At 46.4% G+C, this 19,113-nt stretch overlaps 1 protein-coding gene across 6 annotated transcripts in view; it reads right to left on the reverse strand.

Moving 5' to 3' along the window:
- Window positions 1–19,113, reverse strand: part of SLC39A11 (solute carrier family 39 member 11) — a 369,359-nt gene that overhangs the window by 299,493 nt on the left and 50,753 nt on the right. For 5 of the 6 annotated variants that reach the window (XM_087441498.1, XM_087441495.1, XM_087441497.1 and 2 more), the window contains one exon: window positions 11,050–11,208. The exons of the other annotated variant lie outside the window; for it this stretch is intronic. In XM_087441498.1, coding sequence (XP_087297624.1) covers window positions 11,050–11,208 — 159 coding nt within the window. The remainder of the gene's footprint in view (window positions 1–11,049; window positions 11,209–19,113) is intronic. 6 annotated transcript variants of the gene reach the window in all.

Consider the following 19,113-nt stretch of genomic DNA (forward strand, 5'->3'; position numbering starts at 1 on the left):
TTTTTTGCAATTAACATACATAATTTTAATCATCAAGAAAAAAGGTAACACAGACAGGCATACAACATGAGACCACTAAAGGAAAGTTTAAAAAGCAACTGGCCTAGATCAGGGATCTACAAACTACAGCCCGTGGGCCATATCTAGCCAGTGCCCTGTTTTTGCACAGCCTATGAGCTAAGGATGTTATTTACATTTTTAAAGCGTTGTCAAAAAGAAAAGAGAAGAAAAGGAAAGAAAGAAAAGATTTTAAAGAAGCAACAGAGAGCGTATGTGGTCTGCAAAGCCTGCAATACTTACTTTCTGGTCCCTGACAGAGTTTGCTGACCCTGCACTAGCTCATTGGACCACCTGATTCTTCACAACACAAGCCTTCTGCCCTCAGGCACTTTACTTAGAATTCAATTTGTAAAAAAAAAAAATTTTTAAATAAATGCATACATGCACATACACATATACACACACATATGTAAATACATACAGCATAATATATATAATTCTCCTTTCACACATTGAGGAAGTTTTATCATGTTGGGAGGTGTTGGAGGGGACCATGGCATCTAGCACATTCCAGGCACTGATGTAGGCCTGGGGCACTCAATGACAAATAAAGTTCCAGGCTTAAACAAACACTCGCTCCTTCCCCCAACAAATCATTTTCTGAGCCCTCTCTCTGTGCCAGCCTCTGCGCCAGGTGCTGGGGACTCAGAGCAAACAAGACTGACCAAGCCACTGCCCCCAAGGAGCTTAGGTCCAGCAGGGAAGCAGCTGCCACGCAGGAGCTCAGCGCAGTGGCCCCAGAGATTCAGGAGCACCTGGCCCAGGCCGGAGCTCCAGGACAGCTTCTCGAGGAAGGGATGTCTATGGCTAGGACCTGAAAGGGAACCAGGAGCTGGCCAGGTGAAGGCTAAAGGAGGGAAGTGGTTTCTGGCAGAGAAAGAACACGAGGAAAGGCTCAGGATGACAAAGGGCACCATGCGTCCCGAGAACCAGATGCAGCGGCTGGTGGCTGGTGCGGGTGGCGGAGGACCGGCCGGAGCTGAAGCCAAGGACACAGGGAGGCACCCGGAGGAGAGCCCTGAAGTAAGTTCATATTAAATGAAAAAGAAAACAGATAAAGAAAATGGCTTGGACCTGAAGGGGAGATATCAAAAGATTTCGGATGGGGAGTGACATGGTCAGAAATGTATTTTTAATAAGATTATTCTCACTGTTTCCGCTGTAACCATGCAAAGTAAAGGCACTTAAAACCCAAGCTAGCCTGAAGGCACAGTCAAACCGAACCGCACTGCCCCGACCAGCCCCCTCCAGACCTCCCCTCCCACTGGCCCTGTTAATGGCCCAACTGTCCTCCTGGGCGCTCCTTATTCAGAGCTGAGCTTCAGAGGGCTTTACACACGTTACCCCAGCAAACTGTGGGTCAGCTGAGCCACCAGCCTGGCTGTCCACCTAGGTTGACCTGACTTAACAGTTGGAAAAGGAAAACCTTTTATGATATATACCCAAAAGAATTCAGAATGGGTGTTCGAACAGTGTACACCCATGTTCACAGCAACACTACTCACAATAGCCAAAAGGTTTCGGAAACAACCCAATGCCCATAAGTGGATGACAGAACAACACACTATATGCATACAATGGAATATTGTTCAGACATAAGAAGGAATGAAATTCTGACACATGCTACAACGTGGTGCACCTTGAAAACACTATGCTGAGTGAAATAAACCAGACAGAAAAGGTCCCACATTGTGTGATTGCATTTGTAGGAAATATCCAGAATAGGTAAATCCATAGAAGCAGAATGTGAACTAGTGGTTGCCAGGGGCAGGGGTTGAGGGAGGAATGCAGAGCGACTGCTTAACGGGTACAGGGTTTTGTCTGGGGGCGACGAAAATGTTTTAGAACTAGATAGCAGTATTGGTTGCACAAAATTGTTAATGTACTAAATGTCACTGAATTGTTCACTTTAAAATGGTTAATTTTATATTACGTGAATTTAATTTCAATAAAAAATAAACTTCTTAAGGAGACCATGGGAAGGTCTTGGAGCACGTTTTCTGTAAATGTCCCTCAGATACCACAGTTTCCCAGACTCCTCCAGCATTGCTATGCGCCTTTCTGCACTGTTCTGTGATTTTCTTACTTCGGGGAGCATCAAAATCCCCTAGAGACCTAGTTTAAAATGCAGGTGCCTGGGTGTTATCCCAAGAGCTTGTAAGTCATTGGATCTGGGGTGGGCCTCAGGCATCGGCATTTTTTAAGTCTCCCAGGTAATTCTGGTGTGCTCTGAAGTTTGCAACCATGGAGCCAGATCCTTTCCCCCTTTTCATTTTGGGACTGTCCCTCAGTCATTTGCAGGGAGTCCTTCTTTCCTTCTTTTCTGAGCCTTTTGCAAGAGTAAGACTTGGCTTCAAAGGGAAAGTGAAAGGTACTTGAATTGCAGTGAATCATCCAAAAAACAGCACCTGAACAAAAGCGGGTTATAAGTAGCCTTTCAGTCAGCGGTCACCAACCTTGGCTGAACATCACAGCCTTTGTGGGGATGTTTTGTTTCAGAAACCTAGACCCCACCCTGGACATGATGAATCAGAACCTCTAGAGGGAGGTTCAGGTGTCAGTATTTTTCTAAAGCACCAACGGCAACTTCCCTGCTCCTTCCCAGCTGCATCCCACCCCACCTTCCACCTAACACACTTCCTGATCGCATTGCTCAGAAAATGCTTATTCTAAATGGCAGTATAAATCTTTAGCTTCTTAGGCAAACATAATTAAGAAATTAAATAAAGCATGAAAAATCATAACATTCAAATTTCAGATTAAGTTTTTCTATTTTTCGCCTGCATGTTTAATTATCTGTGCCTCATGTCCGTAGTGCCAAAAAGTAGTCAATTGCAAAGGTCACGGATCTGCTTCCAGAAAATAACTCACAGGTGTTAAGCACTTTCAACTTAGAAGCTGTAAGGGGTTTTCATAAAGATGATCTCATTTGATCGTCCCAACATCTCCATTCATTCACTCACTCATTCATTCATTCATCAAATACCTCCTGAAGACCTACTATGCGCCAGGGGCTGTGCTGGTGTAGAGGACACAGGGGAGACCAGAGCAGACCTGTCCCTGCCCATGCCCCTGCCTTCAGGCCACAAGTGATCAAGTCCACAGGTAATGACAGCACAGGGAAGAGAAGGGCCAGGATGGGAGAAGTACAAAATGGAACCAAGACATGGGGCGAGTCAGGGAAGCTTTCTGGGGAAGGAACCCAAACCACATCCCGTAGGGTAAGCAGGAGAGAGTCTGACAAACGCTGGAGGGACAGTGTTCTGAGCAGTTCACCACTGCCATCGTGTTTATAATTATCTCTTGGTTTTTGCATTAAATTCAGAATAGCTCCGTCTTGCTTGGGTCAAGGTAAGTCCTCCTACTGCTCACCCATGTAACTGGAAAAAGGAGGCTCCAAAGGGAACTGGCTGTGATTTCGAGAAACAGTGTGCTTCTGAGACACAGGGATGAAAATCCCTTCGCCTCCACCTGGACAGCAGACACAGGGCTGCCCTCTGCCATTTTCAGAAGGAGGTGCCATATACTACTATCACTGATGTGCCCACTGTCATTTATCCCCAGGGCTCAATATGGAAGAGAATAATGTTTTAGTTTTTCCAGTGGCTTTAATCTGACTCCTCTCTAAGAATTAGCCAAACCACATCTCTGTCCCCACGCTTTACTCCTCTTTTCTTCTCTGATACCAGAACTCTACCTTCCCTGGGACTCTGATTCCCCAGCGTTGGGACCTGCCATCAACACTATCACCACCAGCACCACAATCTGAGAGGAGATGGACAACAGGGGCACAGCTAGGACCTGCTCTGTTGGCACTGATGCATCAGGCACCTACCTAGGGATCTGGCCAGGAAGAAAGCACCAAAGGCAACCTCCCTGCTCCTTCCCACCTCCACCGCACCCCACCTCCCTCCTAACACACCTCCTGATCCATCGCATTGTGAGCCAGACAGACATACCCCAGCACCTTTGGGAGGAAAGAGTTAAGATTCCTTTAGCTGTCCAGCCTGTAGATCGTCTTTGCCAACCATCCACTGGTTCAATAAATTTCCATGGTGGCTTCTGGATATTACTCATAAACATCTTGCCTAGCTCAACAGATGGCAAGGAAGACACTTTTTACAATAACAAGAACCATTCAGTGCTTGGGGAGTCCCCTTCAGCAAGCCAACCTGTACTGAAGTGGCAGCTTCCGTGAGTGTGTGTATGTGTGTGTGTGTGCACACGAGTACACGCATGTGCACATGTGCACTGCATGTGCATGTGTGTGTGTTCATGACAGACTCACTGAGGGTACTCTGGGAATACACACCACCAACAGAAGCGGTTTATGAACTCTGGTCAAAAACAAGAAAGCAGGCGCTCTCTGATGCTCTGTGCCACTGGCTGCAAAGCCACAGACGTTCTTCCTGCAGCCTCCACGAGCCAGGATGGTGTGCACAGCTAACACACACAGGCAGAGAAATGGGTAGAGCAGTATTCCCCACCGGCCCTAGAAAACAAAGAGAGCACATGGAGGGGAGGAGAGGGAGATCACGGTTTGCATTCCCAGCAGCTAAACGTTCCCTGCAGGCATGTGGAAGGGTTCAACCCGCTGTTCTCTCCAAGAATCAGCAAGCTCACCACACTAGGAGGTTGCCTCCACCCCCTTTTTAACTCCTCTGCCTGCCAACGGGACCAAAACAACACCTGAGCATCTTCCTAAAAAGAGTGAGGCTCCTCACAGGAGGCTGCAGAAAGCATATAAAGGCAAAAGAAACAACTTCAACCGCGGCTTCTAGCTACATCTTAGAAATGGGTGCTTGGGATCCAGGAGGCCTGAATACCACTCTCTCCAAATATCACATTGTGAAGGGTCTGCCGCCTCAGTGTGCCAGGAGGCCCCAGTGCGATGAAATATCCCGTCTGCTTCACACAAGACTCAACCATCTCTTTTGTCAAGGAGTCCCTCTAAACGACAAGCTTTTTGCAACGCTCCCCAGCCAGGACTCATCAGTCATTGCTTCCAGTGCTGGCAAGCTCACGGGTTTGCTCCATTAGAAACTCAAGTATTGGGGCCGGCCCTGTGGCTCAGCGGTTAAGTGTGCACGCTCTGCTACTGGCGGCCCGGGTTTGGATCCCGGGCGCGCACCAACACACCGCTTCTCCGGCCATGCTGAGGCGGCGTCCCACATACAGCAACTAGAAGGATGTGCAACTACGACATACAACTATCTACTGGGGCTTTGGGGAGAAAAAGGGGAAAAAAAGGAGGAGGATTGGCAATAGATGTTAGCTCAGGGTTGGTCTTCCTCAGCAAAAAGAGGAGGATTGGCATATGGATGTTAGCTCAGGGCTATCTTCCTCACAAAATAAAACACGTGTTCAACCTGTATTGTGAAAAACATTTAAAAACAAAGAAAAGGTATTAATTAGCATTGTGTATTTGGTAGCATGCCTTGCCCCTCAGGGTATGCCCAGTCAGCCCAGTTCAGGTGCCAGGAGAACTGCAGCCCTTGTTCAGAACACCCAGTGCCTAAACTGATGGCCTCCAATGACATCCACAGGATGAGCGATCTCCACCTGAGTCCCCTTTCAATCCTAGTACCATAAACATCAAAAGAAACCTAGAAGATGTTGTTATGGGCTGAATTGTGCCCCCTCCCCCAAAATTCATATGTTGAAATCCTAACCCCCAGTACTCAGAATTTAACTGCCTTTGGAGATGGGGCCTTTAGAGAGGTGGCTGAGTTAAAATGAGAACATTAGGGTGGGCCCTAATCCCATCTGACTGGTGTCCTTATAAGAAGAGGGAATTTGGACACACAGAGAGGCACCAGGGATGCACCCGCACAGAGGGAAGACCTGTGAGGACACGGGGAGAAGACAGCATCTGCAAGTCAAGGAGAGAGAACTGGGAAGAAACTGAACCTGCCAACACCTTGATCTTTGACTTCTGGCCTCCAGAACTGTGAGGAAATATATTTCTGCTGTTTAAGCCACCCAGTCTGTGGTATTCTGTTATGACAGCCCTAGGAAATGAATACAGATGTGCAGATAGTTAAGCAAAAGGCCCGTCTGCAAAACCCTCTTTGACCAGGCTGCACAGATAACAGAGCTGCCAATCCATCCCCACGCCCCAGCCTCTGCTGATGGCAGAGTCATGCTCCCACACTCTCTCCAGCCCAGTCAAAATTCAACAATCGATCAACGCCAGGATGCACCTTAACGGTATCTCGAATTGCATACCTCAAACTTCAACAAAGTATAAGAAAGAGAACACTAAAACTGAGGCCGAGGCCAATTTTCACTATCAAGTTAGCTGGGCTTATCTGACAATATCAGGCTTCTGCTATAGACTCTCAGGTGGATGCCACTGCAATTTCTCCTTTTTGTTTTCTGCAAGATATTGCCATTTCTCTCTCTCTCTCCTTTTCTCTGTAAGGTATGCTTTTGTCAAGTACAATCAGAATGTTAAAGATGGAGAAAATCTATGAAGGAGAGAAAAACATGCAAACACCCCTGGGGGGGCGGGAATAATCGCCTCCTACAACACCTGTCACTTCCAGACAGTTGTCCTATGTGGCCCCTCATAGCAACTCCAGCCAACCAATACTGACACCAGCACAAGTTGGGTGCGTGTGAAAGTACGTGCACATACTACTCATTTAAGTTTTCAGCAAAGGCATCTTCTTTGCCATCACAGAGAAAACTAAAAGAAACTGAACAGAATTGGGGACACAGGTAAATTAAGGAGGGAGCTCAGAAGAAAGCAGTAGCCAGACTGCTTGCTAATCTCCCTGCCCTGGAGCCTGTCTGGGCAGGATTATCAGCCACGCTCTCGCAGATAGGAGAGCGGCAGACAGTCAGACACCCACCACCTTCCCTTCCCCCTGCAGTCCTTGGGCAGCCTCCTCAAGATGTCAAATCCAAGAGAGGGAAGGGAGGGGGTGGGGAGCTCACATCTCCCAGAGAGAAGACTGCCAAGATGGAAAGCAAGCTGAAAAAAGCAAGTGCAACAACACAGACAGCATGTTACCATTTGTTTCTCAGAAAACACAAAACAGAATTGTATTTCCAGATGCACATATATACATATGTAAAAGCATGGAGCAACCTAACTACTCAAGGATGGGGAAACTGTTGGGCAAACTACACTAAGATGGGAGGATGCTACATAGGTATTAAAATGATGCAGATAAAAATCATTTCGATTCTAAAAATAACACACAAGAGAATGCACAGACTGATTCCAGCTGTGTAAAAATGTAAAAATGTATGCCTGCACATAAATAAGAGAAAGGAGATCTAAATGGAGTCAGGCTTCACATTGCTATAGAGTTGATTTAAAGCATACTTGAACAATACAAGAGAATGTGGATGTTCATATTTCAATATTTAAAAGAGACAACATAATCCGTTATCTTAAAGAAAACAAAAAAAGAGAAAAAATCTGGAAGGATACCCACTAAACTAAAGAGGACATGAGGCCTTGGAGACATACACCTCCTTCTCCCCCACCCTACCCCTCTACCCACCAGCAGAAAATGTCTGCTTTAAACTATAGATGAAGGCTTCCCACCTACTGCCACTCTTAACTTCAGATAGAAGCAAAACTGCAAAGATCATAAGAATGTCAATATCTCCCAACAGCTGTTCAACGTCCATTCCATTTCTCCCTAGGGCCATCTAAGGGTAACGCTGAGCTTGGGCTGGCCCAACCGAGTTCCCCATCATCCATCCTTTTGCCAGACCTCTTCCCAGGCCAGCAGATTGCACCTTCCTTGCCTGCCCCTGCCTCCTTCCCCCTTTCATTAAGACACCATTTGGCAAGGTCTCTGTAAATCCCTGTCAGTGTATTTCCTGTTAATAGTTACTGCATGAGCCTTCTCTCCTTTACTCCCAGATAAATAAATGAAAATAAATACCCAGTTCAGAGAGCAATTTGATGCATCTGAAGTTAACAAAGCCACAGTGGCTTCAACCTGACAGGCTGTTATGAATAAAATCCTTTTCATGAGCAATATTTTGCTTCGGCTCCAAAAGGGGGACAAATAAATCTGAAAGGCTGAGCGAATGGAAGTGGAGTTAGAGAACAGAGTCAGTTAACCATTTCCTTCCCACCAACCCAAGAGTCTTGCTGCCCTTCATGTTCTGAATACATAAATATAACCAGGGCGGTGACTCTGATGTTGGCAGGCAGTGGTACCTGTGCTTGAATGGTCATGGGAAGGGCTCGAGTCAGGGCACTGCTGCAGAACCCCTCCAACCACATTTCTGCCCTCACCAGACTCCTGCACGGGCTCCTTTCTCCAGATGAGATGACAGGGACACTGACTCACTTCCTCTCACTGGTTGAACTCCATGCACTGTCCCATAGGATAGAAAGGAGGTCCTGGAGTTCTCTGCAGGCAGGCACCCCTTTTATCCCAGGGCCTGTTCGCAGGATGAGAGCCCCTCCATTGTTGCTGCAGCCAAAGCCTTTTGCTCTAATGACTTCATTCTGTTCCTGGGCCATCTGCTGAACAGTGGGGCTTTGTCACAAGGTGAATGAACTGGAAACTGAAAAGGTCTCAAGCTGAATTTTCCTATAGAACTCCCCACAGCCTCAAAAGCCACAGGCTCATAAACTCCAAGAGCAGTGAGCATTCTGAAACCAAATTCTAGACCCCCCCCTCCCCTCAAGAATACATTCCCTGTGAGTGCTCAATCAATGCTGGACAGCCACACAGACTCAGGATCAAAACCCATTAACTCAGACTCCAGGAAGCACCTTCCATAGATCCCAGCTGCTGCCCTTTCTGGGTGTGGGAAGCAAATTAAGAGTGAAACCAAGGGAAACCTTCAGCCTGGCTCAGAGTGATGGTGGACAGACTGTTTCCAGGCACCACTCTTACGGCAACATTTGTATTCAGTGACGGCAGCAATTATAAATAATTCTTATCTATTTATAAGAGCTTCCAAGACAAATTCCCCTTCTCACAGTGACAGTAAGAATTAATTTCTTTTAAAATGTCCTAGAACAGTTGTTTACTGCCAGGCTGATCTTTCCGCCAACTAGCAAGGTTCTAGGTGTTAATGGTTATCAGGCCCATTTCCGAACCCTTTCATTCTCTCCCTAGATGTTTACCTGACACTACCAAACCATTCCTAATTTTCTGTGTAGTCTATCCAAGACTTTCCCCTGAGATCTTCTCCACATTCAAAGCATATACTAGAACAAACATGAAGCAAAAGGTTTAAAAAAACAGTATTTGCTACACAGTACAAATTGGCCAAGGACTATTTACACTGCCCAGAGAAAGCCCTTACCTTCGGACAGCTGATCAAATACTCCTGACTGCCCCTCCCTGCCCCAGCACCAAGGAGTGGTGACCCATCATGATTGCAAAGAGCCCTCTGCAAGATACTGTCTCAGAAGCCCAGTGGGACCAGGTGGGAAGGGCAGAACGAGACCCAGCAGGGGCTGTGCAGAGCCAGCCCCCTGTCTGCTGTTCACAAGTTAAGGCCACTGGCTGCAAGATCTTCCGGCCAGGGCGAGTAGAATACATCCCAACAGCAACTTCACACCTGACCAGGGTGGATTTGAGAGCAGAATACGGCAGCCCACATTGAGGACCTCTCGAAGCTATTACCAGCAGATGTATTCCACAGCAAGGAAGCTCGGGCCCAGCAGGCAGAAACTGACACCGCCATTCAAGCTCTTGATAAAAAATAAAAAACGACACATGGTCTTTCCTCCTAGACAACGTCATGGCTCTCCATCCAACCATCACATCCAGCTGTCTGGTCCAGAGGCTGGTCCTTCTGTGACATGACTAAGCCAAGTTCCTAGGAATTCTTCCTTCTCTTTCTCCAGTAGGGAATTTAAGGCAAGAAAGAAGGCAGGCAGGCAGGGAAGAGAACATCGGCCTACCTCCTGGGGTACATGTCCAGTTGACTCCAGCGAACCTGACCAGTCCTTGCGTGCCATGATCCAACAGAAGAAATGTCCTTTGACCCCGTTCTCCCCCATATGATCCCTCCTGTGCCTCCTCCCTTTCTGGTGAGCAAAGAATTCAAGCAGCAGCTCAGGGCTTACAGGGGGCTTCTGCCCACCTCGAGGACTTGTCAGGACACAGCATCTGGTAAGGCTGCATGGCTTGCACTGCCTTCTTATTGACACTGACCTCCGTCTACTGACAGTAGCACAAGCGAACAACCCCTTTCTAGCCCATGCAGCTCGGTTATGAACTCAGGACCTGACCTTGACTCTGTTCAGTGACCAGAGCGAGACTTCAGGCTGTAGTTCGTATCATGCTTCTCTGAAAGCAGGCACCTGCATCGTTCCCAAACCCAACCCACCAGCCCTATTTAAGTATGAAAGCCTAAAATCTCTGGCTTGCCCCCAATTCTGGTGCCTTTTTATTTTGACTTTGCAGCCCCTCAGGGGAGTTAGCCTCAAGTTATAGGAAGAAACTAGAGAGAAGGGACACACAACCAGTAACTGGCAGACGTGAGCTCAAACCCAGGACCAGGCTGCCCAGTCCTCCCACCTCATCCTCCTATTAATAAGCCCTTGTGGTGTGATGCTTTGTCAATGGTCTCACGCTGTAGTTGGGTGTGTTGTCATCTCCCTGGTGACGTCACAAGCTCTTTAAGGGTCAAGACCATGACCACGGTCACTCACTTCTCCCAGTTTCCAAGTCTGCTCGTATACTCAGTGTCACACAGCACAGCATCAGCTGCTCTCTCTATTTATAATAAAACCTGACATTTAAAATCTGAACTTACCAAAATGTAACTAAGGGGATGCTTAGTCATATTGCCAAGAGCTTATTTTCTTTTAGGAAAAAAGTCGCAATTCAATTCCTCTAGGTAAAAGCCCTACATGGCTTGAAATATCTATTTCAATATCACTGGCTACTTAACAGAGACATTAACGGGTATATCGAGTTTGAACAGAAGTAAATCTATGGCACAGAGCTGGACATATCCTGACACGAGAGCCCAAAGTAGAGTGGTACTCACCAGGTGAGGCATCAGGAGGTCAGCCAAGTAGACAAATGCGGCTCCAAGAGTGAAGCCAACAGCCACAGGGAAGAAGGCAAAGGCACCAAAGCCCCCAGAGGACGTGGCCATCTCAACCGCGGGGGCCAGGAGAGACCAGTAGGAAGCTGCTAACATGACCTGCAAAACCACAATGAGCAACAAGCCATTAAATCATCCACAGAAGGCCTTGCAAGTGGGGACTTCAGTTGCTCTCTATGGCTCAAACTGAACCCCACAACTTCACATGTATGAGGCCTTTAATCCTCACTGGTAGGTTCTATCCCAAACCAAAAAGCCACCATCAGAATCCCTGGGACTAATGTTGTAAGAACTCAATTTGGCGTAGAATGGAGTGGACCTTGGGAGGATGGAGTCTAGTTTGCTGTCACCTAGCCTCTAATTCAGTGATTCTTAACCTGTGGCAATTTTGCCCTCTAGGGGACATTTGGCAACATCTGGAGACATTTTTAGCTGTCATACTAGGGGCAGGAGGACAGGAGGAGGGTTGCTACTAGCATCTAGTGAGTAGCGGCCAGAGATGCTGGTAAACATCCTACAATGCACAGCTCCTCACAAAAAAGAATTATCTGGCCCCAAATGTCAAGAATACTGTTGAGAAATTCTGTCCTAGGGCTGCCCCGTGGCTTAGCAGTTAAGTGCACACGCTCCGCTACTGGCGGCCTGGGTTCAGATCCCGGGCGCGCACCGACGCACTGCTTCTCCAGCCATGCTGAGGCTGCGTCCCACATACAGCAACTAGAAGGATGTGCAACTATGACCTACAACTATCTACTGGGGCTTTGGGGGAAAAAAGGAGGAGGACTGGGAGTGGATGTTAGCTCAGAGCCAGTGTTCCTCAGCAAAAAGAGGAGGATTAGCATGGATGTTAGCTCAGGGCTGATCTTCCTCACAAAAAAAAAAAAAGAAAGAAGAAATTCTGTCCTAATTGAATACTTCCAGGACAAGTTGCTCACTACTTGAGAAGCTCCACTGTATTATAAGATAGCTCTAATTATCACAAAGTTCTTCCTCATGTTGAGCTGAAATTTGTCTCCTTCCCATTTTACCTATCAGCTCTAGGTCTGCTCTCTGGAGCACTAAAGAATGTGTCTTTCCTCTGTGATACCTGACAGCCTTTGAAATATTTGAAGACAACCATGAGTCTTGTCAATTTTCTTATCTCTAAAAACAAAGAAGGGAACTAATATTTTAATCAATCACCTACTGTTTCCAGGGACCAACCTTCACATTTGATATCTTATTTTATCATCACAACAACCCTGGGAGGCAGGTGTTGTTTTCCATTGCTATTTGTAGATAAAGAAATTGAATCTCAAAGTAATAAGAAAATTTGCTCAAGGTCACAAAGCCAAAAAGTGGCAGTTGCAGGGAACTGAGCAAGTAGGACCATAATCATCTCAATGAGGGGAAAAACACGAGTGAAAAGAGAAAAACGAATCTGGACTCAAATCTCAGGGAGGTCAATTCGATAAAAGGTTCTCCAGTGTTGACTGAATTAAACACTCATCCACGGTCATTTACTCTCATAGATGCCATGACATTTTCTTGCTAGAGTACACCCACTCCCCATCGTAACCATAGGACAGTCATCACTGACATGTCAAATGCTGAATGGGTTTCCAAAAATGACTTAATTATGCTTTGCCTTAAACAAAACATCTGCATCATCCATCTCCAAAATAACATTCAGAGTGACAGCACCAGGTATTACAAAAGCAACAATAAAGAACAAATCCATGCAGAAAGTGATTTCCCTTCTGCCAACCATCATTCACACATCGTCACTCGCGCTGGGCTCAATTCTCCCAGCAGAAGTCCTAGTGCCGCCCATAGAAAACTGCATCTGCCTCACAAACTCCCAGAAAGAAGGAAAATGTCTTATCAGTTCAGCTCCAGGAGACCATCAAAGGAAGCCTGTGGGCTCCATCTCTACGCCATGGCCTAATCTATCTCTTTCCCAGGCTGTTGTCTCACTAGCTTTAGAATTCAACAGCCCTTGGTAGCTGCCATTCATGGTCAACTCCCCACCAGAGAGGACCTGCACAGAGTCACAGACTTGTCCAGCAACCTCTCTCCTTGCATGTTTCAGGGCCTCCCATATAGTCCCACCGTCAACGACTCTAAAACCACATGATCCAGGTAAGGCCACTCATCTCATCCTCCAATCCCTCCCCACATCCCATCTTTTTCAGTGTCACTTGGGGTACCTCCCCAGCCTCGGCTCCCCAACTGCTTCTCAATACAAAGTCCAACCTCTTCTGTCAAAGCTCCTTCTCATCCCTCTGCACCCCTGGGTGCCAACTTTTTTCTGCCCCTACATGTGGAAATACACAGTGTTCTCATGGACAAGTGATGCAAGGTGGGACAGAAGAGATGTGCCTCTCAGGGGAGGGTTTGCCAGAATCTGGGATGCATCCCAGAATCTGGTAAAGCATCCCAGACAATTCAGGTGGGCACCCTCCTTGAGGATCACTGTTCTTTATCCTTCCAGTCAAATCCAGGACCCAACTGGATTTCCTTCATTTCTTCTCCTCATCAGCCTCTCTGCCTCCTACATAAACCAGATAACGATCAAAGAACAAACCTGAAACGGTATTGGGCTGACTGTCTGAAATGACAGTAAGGGCCCAAAGAAAAGTTATTTAGAGGACACATGTGGTAGATAAAATAACGACCTCTTCCTCAAAGATGACCACATTCTAATCCCCAAAACCTGTGAATATGTCACCTCACATGGCAAAACGGACTCTGCAGCTATGATTAAGTTAAAGATCTTGAGATAGGGAGATTATCCTGGATGATCTGGGTGAGGCCAATGTCATCATAAGGGTCTTTTTTGTAAGAGGGAGAAGGGTCAGTTAGAGATAAGATGTGATGACAAAACCAAAAGTCATAGTCAGAGAGAGACTAGGAGATGCTATGCTGCTGGCTGGAAGATGGGAAAAGCTCATGAGCCAAGGAATGCAGGCGGCCTCTAGAAGCTGGAAAAGGCAAGGAAACAGATTCTCCTCTAGAGCCTCCAGAAGGAGCCCAGCCCTGCTGACACCTTGATTTTATCCCAGTTAAAACCACTTTGGACTTCTGACCTCCAGTACCAAGATAATATATTTGTGTTGTTTTAAGCCACTAAATTTGTGGTAGTTTGTTACAGCAGCAACAGGAAACTAATACAGCACATAAAGGCACACGTTACTTTTTTTTTTTTTTTTGGTGAGGAAGATTGGCCCTGAGCTAACATCTGTGCCAATCTTCCTCTATTTTGCATGTGGGATGCTGCCACAGCACAGCTTGATGAGCAGTACGTAGGTCTGTGCCCAGAATCCGAACCTGTGAACCCCAGGCTGCCAAAGCAGAGCACGCGAACTTAACCACTACGCCATGGGGCCAGCCCTGTATATGTTACTTTTTTTTAAATTTATTTTTTAAAGCAGTTTTAGGTTCACAGCAAAATTGAGCAGAGAGTATAGAGAATTCCCACATACTCCCTGTCCCACACATGCACAACCTCCCCACTCTATACATCCTACACCACAGAGGTACATTTGATGAATCTACATGACACACCACTAACATCCAAGGTCCACATTAAAGATCACTCTTGGTGGTGTTCATTCTATTTCGTTGTTAGTGCCATGGAGTCGATTCCGACTCCTAGCACCCTGTGCACAGCAGAGTGGAACCCTGCCCGGGCTTTCTGCACCATCTTCTCACCTTCTGGCCTATATCAGACAATGCTCTAGTGCTATTCATAGGGTTTTCATGGCCAATTTTTTTGGAAGTGCGTAGTCAGGTCCTTCTTCCTAGTCTGTCTTAGTCTGGAAGCTCCACTGAAGCCTGTCCACCATGGGTGACCCTGCTGGTATTTGAGATACCGGTGGCACAGCTTTCAGTAACACAGCCACACACAGCTGCCACAATATGACAACTGACAGACGGGTGGTGTGGTTCCCCGACCGGGAAATGAACATGAGCCTCAGCGGTGACAGCACCAAATCTTAACCACTAGACTACCAGGGCTGACTTATTGTCTGGATGTACCACCGTTTATTTATCAATTCATCTATTGAAGGACAACATATTGCTTCCAGGTTTTGGCAATTATGAATAAGGCTGCTACAGACATCCCTGTGCAGGTTTTTGTGTGGACATAACTCTCAATTCATTTGGGTAAATACCAGGGAGTATGATTACTGGATTATACGATAAGCCTTATTTTTTTTAATAATCTCCCAACATAGGTGGCTTGCCTGAAACTCTCAACACCAGCAAAGCTCCTTTAACTGTTAGGCATTTTTTAATCTGGGTGTAGTAACATATTAACTAGCTGATACAGAAGCAGGAAGCAGTGTATCTGATTAGCCCTCAATTACCCGTAAGAAGCAGAGCCTGGAGAAAGAGGCACCTAGGAGGAGGAGGTGAGCACTGGGCCCAAGACTCCAGGGATGGGCTCCAAAGGCAAATCCTTGCCAGCCAGTCCCTTCATGACCCCAGATGGAAGATACCAAAAGTCCTCTTGCAGCTGCAACCATGCCTATACAAGCAAAAATTGGGCAGACAGCGTCAGCCCTGAAGACATCAGTTGTAACCATGAGTAGCCGACCACTGGTACCTCCCTCTTCCCCGCCTTTGTCTATAAAAGGAAGGCACAATCAGGTTTCATCACACGTGGCAGGGGCCTCACTGTACCCTCAAAGTCCTTTTTGCCTTTCTTCCCCAAAAGAAAATGAAAAGCACAGTCGATCAATTGAGCCCATGGGAAAGTGCGTGGAGCCCATCCTCCAAGCTAGATGTTGCTAAGACAAAAGCAGTCCAATTGTTTTGCTCAAGGGAGTGAGCATTTCAATAACAACAACTCCTGCAAAAGGGCTAAGGAGGAGGGGTTGGCCCAGTGGCATAGCGGTTAGGTTCACGCTTTCCACTTCGGCGGCCCGGGGTTCTCCAGTTCGGATCCTGTGCATGGACATCCTCATCACTTATCAAGCCATGCTAGGGCGGCATCCCATATAAAAGAGCTACAGCTGTACAACTATGATACACAACTATGTACTGGGGCTTTGGGGAGAAAAAAGAAAAAAGAGGAAGATTGGCAACAGATGTTAGCACAGGGCCAATCTTCCTCAAAAAAAAAAAAAAAAAGAGCCAAGGAGGAAATAAACAAAAAAATGGATGGAATGTCTAACTTCAGTCCTTGGTTGGTTTGGTAGGTCTACTGCAGGACTCAGAAACCTGAATGTTGAACCAAGTGATCTTCAGGCAAGCTGACGTTTGAGAAGCTGTATGTACTCTTCTCTTCTTCCCATGTCCAAGGTGGAATCTGCCTTGGCTTCCTTCTTCTTCACACGCTTCCCTTGGTATCTCAGCCACTATCATGACTTCAACTTCCATCTCTACACTTTGACAAGTGAATGAACGCATGACTTTAGTTAATTAAAAAATTGATCTTGGGGCCATGCTGGTGGCGTAGTGGTTAAGTTCACGTGCTCTGCTTCGGCGGCCCAGGGTTTGCAGGTTCGGATCCCAGGTGCGGACCTCCACACCACTTATCAAGCCACATTGTGGCAGGTGTCCCACATATAAAGTAGAGCAAGATGGGCACAGATGTTAGCTCAGGGACAATCTTCCTTAGCAAAAAAAAAAAAAAAAAAAATTTGATCTTGATCTTGTTCATAATCAACAAGAGATGGAAACAGCCCAAATATCCACTCACAGACGAATGGAGAAACAAAATATTCCATTCAATGGCATATTTTTCAGCTATGAAAAGGAATGAAGTACTGATATATGCTACAACATGGATGGACCTCAAAAACACACTAAGCAAAAGCAGCCAGACACAGGGGCTGGCCTGGTGGCATACTGGTTGAGTTTGCGCACTCCGCTTCAGTGGCCTAGGGTTCGTGGTTCAGATCCCAGCTGCGGACCCATGCACCACTATCAAGCCATGCTATGGCAGGCATCCCACATATAAAATAGAGGAAGATGGGCACGGATGTTAGCCCAGGGCCAATCTTCCTCAGCAAAAAGAGGAGGATAGCAACAGGCAACAGATGTTAGCTCAGGGCTAAACTTCCTCACCAAAAAAAAAAAAAAAAAATGAAGGCAGACACAAAAGGGTCACATATTATATGAAATATCCAGAGATAGAAGACAGATTAGTGAGATTAGTGATTGACAGGGGATGGTGGGAGCAGGGAATGGAGAGTGACTGCTTGATGGGTACAGGGTTTCCTTTGGGGATGATGAAAATATTTGCAACTAGATAGAGGTGATAGATGCAAGCAAACATTGTGGACGTACTAAATGCCACTGAATTGTACACTGTAAAATTGTTAATCTTATGTGAATTTTACCTCAATTTAGAAAAAAAAGTTGAGCTTGGCCTAACCAACTCTTAGAACCCTGTCTTAGACTACTGCCCCCCGGCTGTGTGCTAAAGCCTGCACACACCCTTGCCTTGGCCCAACCACTTCCATCTGTGAAAATGCCGAAACATCAAGACCCATTACTCGCACCCTTTCTTCCAAGCATCCTAAACCCTTTGCCTGAGTCCACATATATAATGGACAGGAAAATGCAGGATTTAGAATCAAGGCCGAGTTTGAATCTTGGCTCTGCCACTTACTAATTAGGTAGCCCTAGGCAAATAACCTAAGCTCTCTGCCGCTCCATTTAGAAAAACTAACATGGGGGCAATGATACTATATAACAAAGTTGTTTTAAGAATTATATGGGGCGGGGCCGGCCCTGTGGCTTAGCGGTTAACTGCGCACGCTCCACGCAGTGGATCATCCACTGAACAGGGTCTACTGATAGATCTGCACTCTTGAGAGCTGAAAGGGAGCCAGCCCTGATGACCTAGTGGTTGAAGTTCGGCGCACTCCACTTCAGCGGCCCAGGTTCGGTTCCTGGGCACAGAACCACACCACTCGTCTGTCAGTGGCCATGCTACGGTGGCAGCCCACATGGAAGAACCAGAAGGATCTACAGCTGGAATGTACAGCTATGTACTGGGGCTTTGGGAAGGGGGAACAAAAGAGGAAGATTGGCAACAGATGTTAGCTCAGGACGAATCTTTCCCAGCAAAAAAAAAAAACAAAAAAAAAAGGAGCTGAAAGGGACTTTAGGAGGCTACCTAGTCCAAACGCTTCATTTAACAGATGGAAAAACTGAGACCCAAAGAGATTCAGTGGCTTTCCCAAAGCCCCAGAGCAAGCTAATGCCATCCAAAGCTGACTGTCCCATCCCCAGATCAAGTCAGTTCCATCCTTCACCCCCACACTGACCCAGAGCCTTTTAAGAAATTCTAAGAGCTACAGAGTAAAGACAATGTTTAAGTTGCTGTCTTCCTTATCATCAGGCAAAGCATCCAAGAACCACAGCCTGGGATGGATCAGCTTTAGCAATAACCAAATGTAATCAATCCCATGGACATTCCCCGCTATTGTGATATAAGCTACTCCAAGAAAACCCAGCACCAGGAAATATCTGGCAGCTAATAAACAGTGATAATGATCTTGTTAAACGTTTTCCTCTGCAAGACATCAGACCTCACAAACTGAAACCCATTAATAGCCCATGACTGCCTTAGAGGTAGGGAAACAAGCAATTATGTGGCTCAAAACATAATCCCCTCCAAGCAGCATAGCTAAAACTGAGGGTTTCAAAACAAAGCTACGTATATTATACTTTCAGTCTACGGCTCTGAGTCAAAGGCACACGTTCCCCTCTCGTGGACTATACTTTAAAACAAGAACACTCTACATGCAACATGTTTCCTGGATTGGATCCTGGAACAGAAGAAGGACATCAGTGGGAAAACTGGTGAAATCCAAACAAAGTCTGGACTTTGGGTAATGGTAATGTACCAATGTTAGTTTCTCAGCTTTGACAAATGTACTGTGGTTATGCAAGATGTTCACATTAGGGGAAACTGGTGAAGGGTATATGGAAATTCCCCGTGCTGCTTTTGTAACTTTTCTGAAAATTTAAAATACTTCCAAAACAAAGAGTTTATTAAAAATT

Source organism: Ceratotherium simum, chromosome 16 (genome assembly GCF_057802395.1).
Source record: "Ceratotherium simum simum isolate JZ-2026a chromosome 16, ASM5780239v1, whole genome shotgun sequence".
NCBI lineage: Eukaryota > Metazoa > Chordata > Mammalia > Perissodactyla > Rhinocerotidae > Ceratotherium > Ceratotherium simum.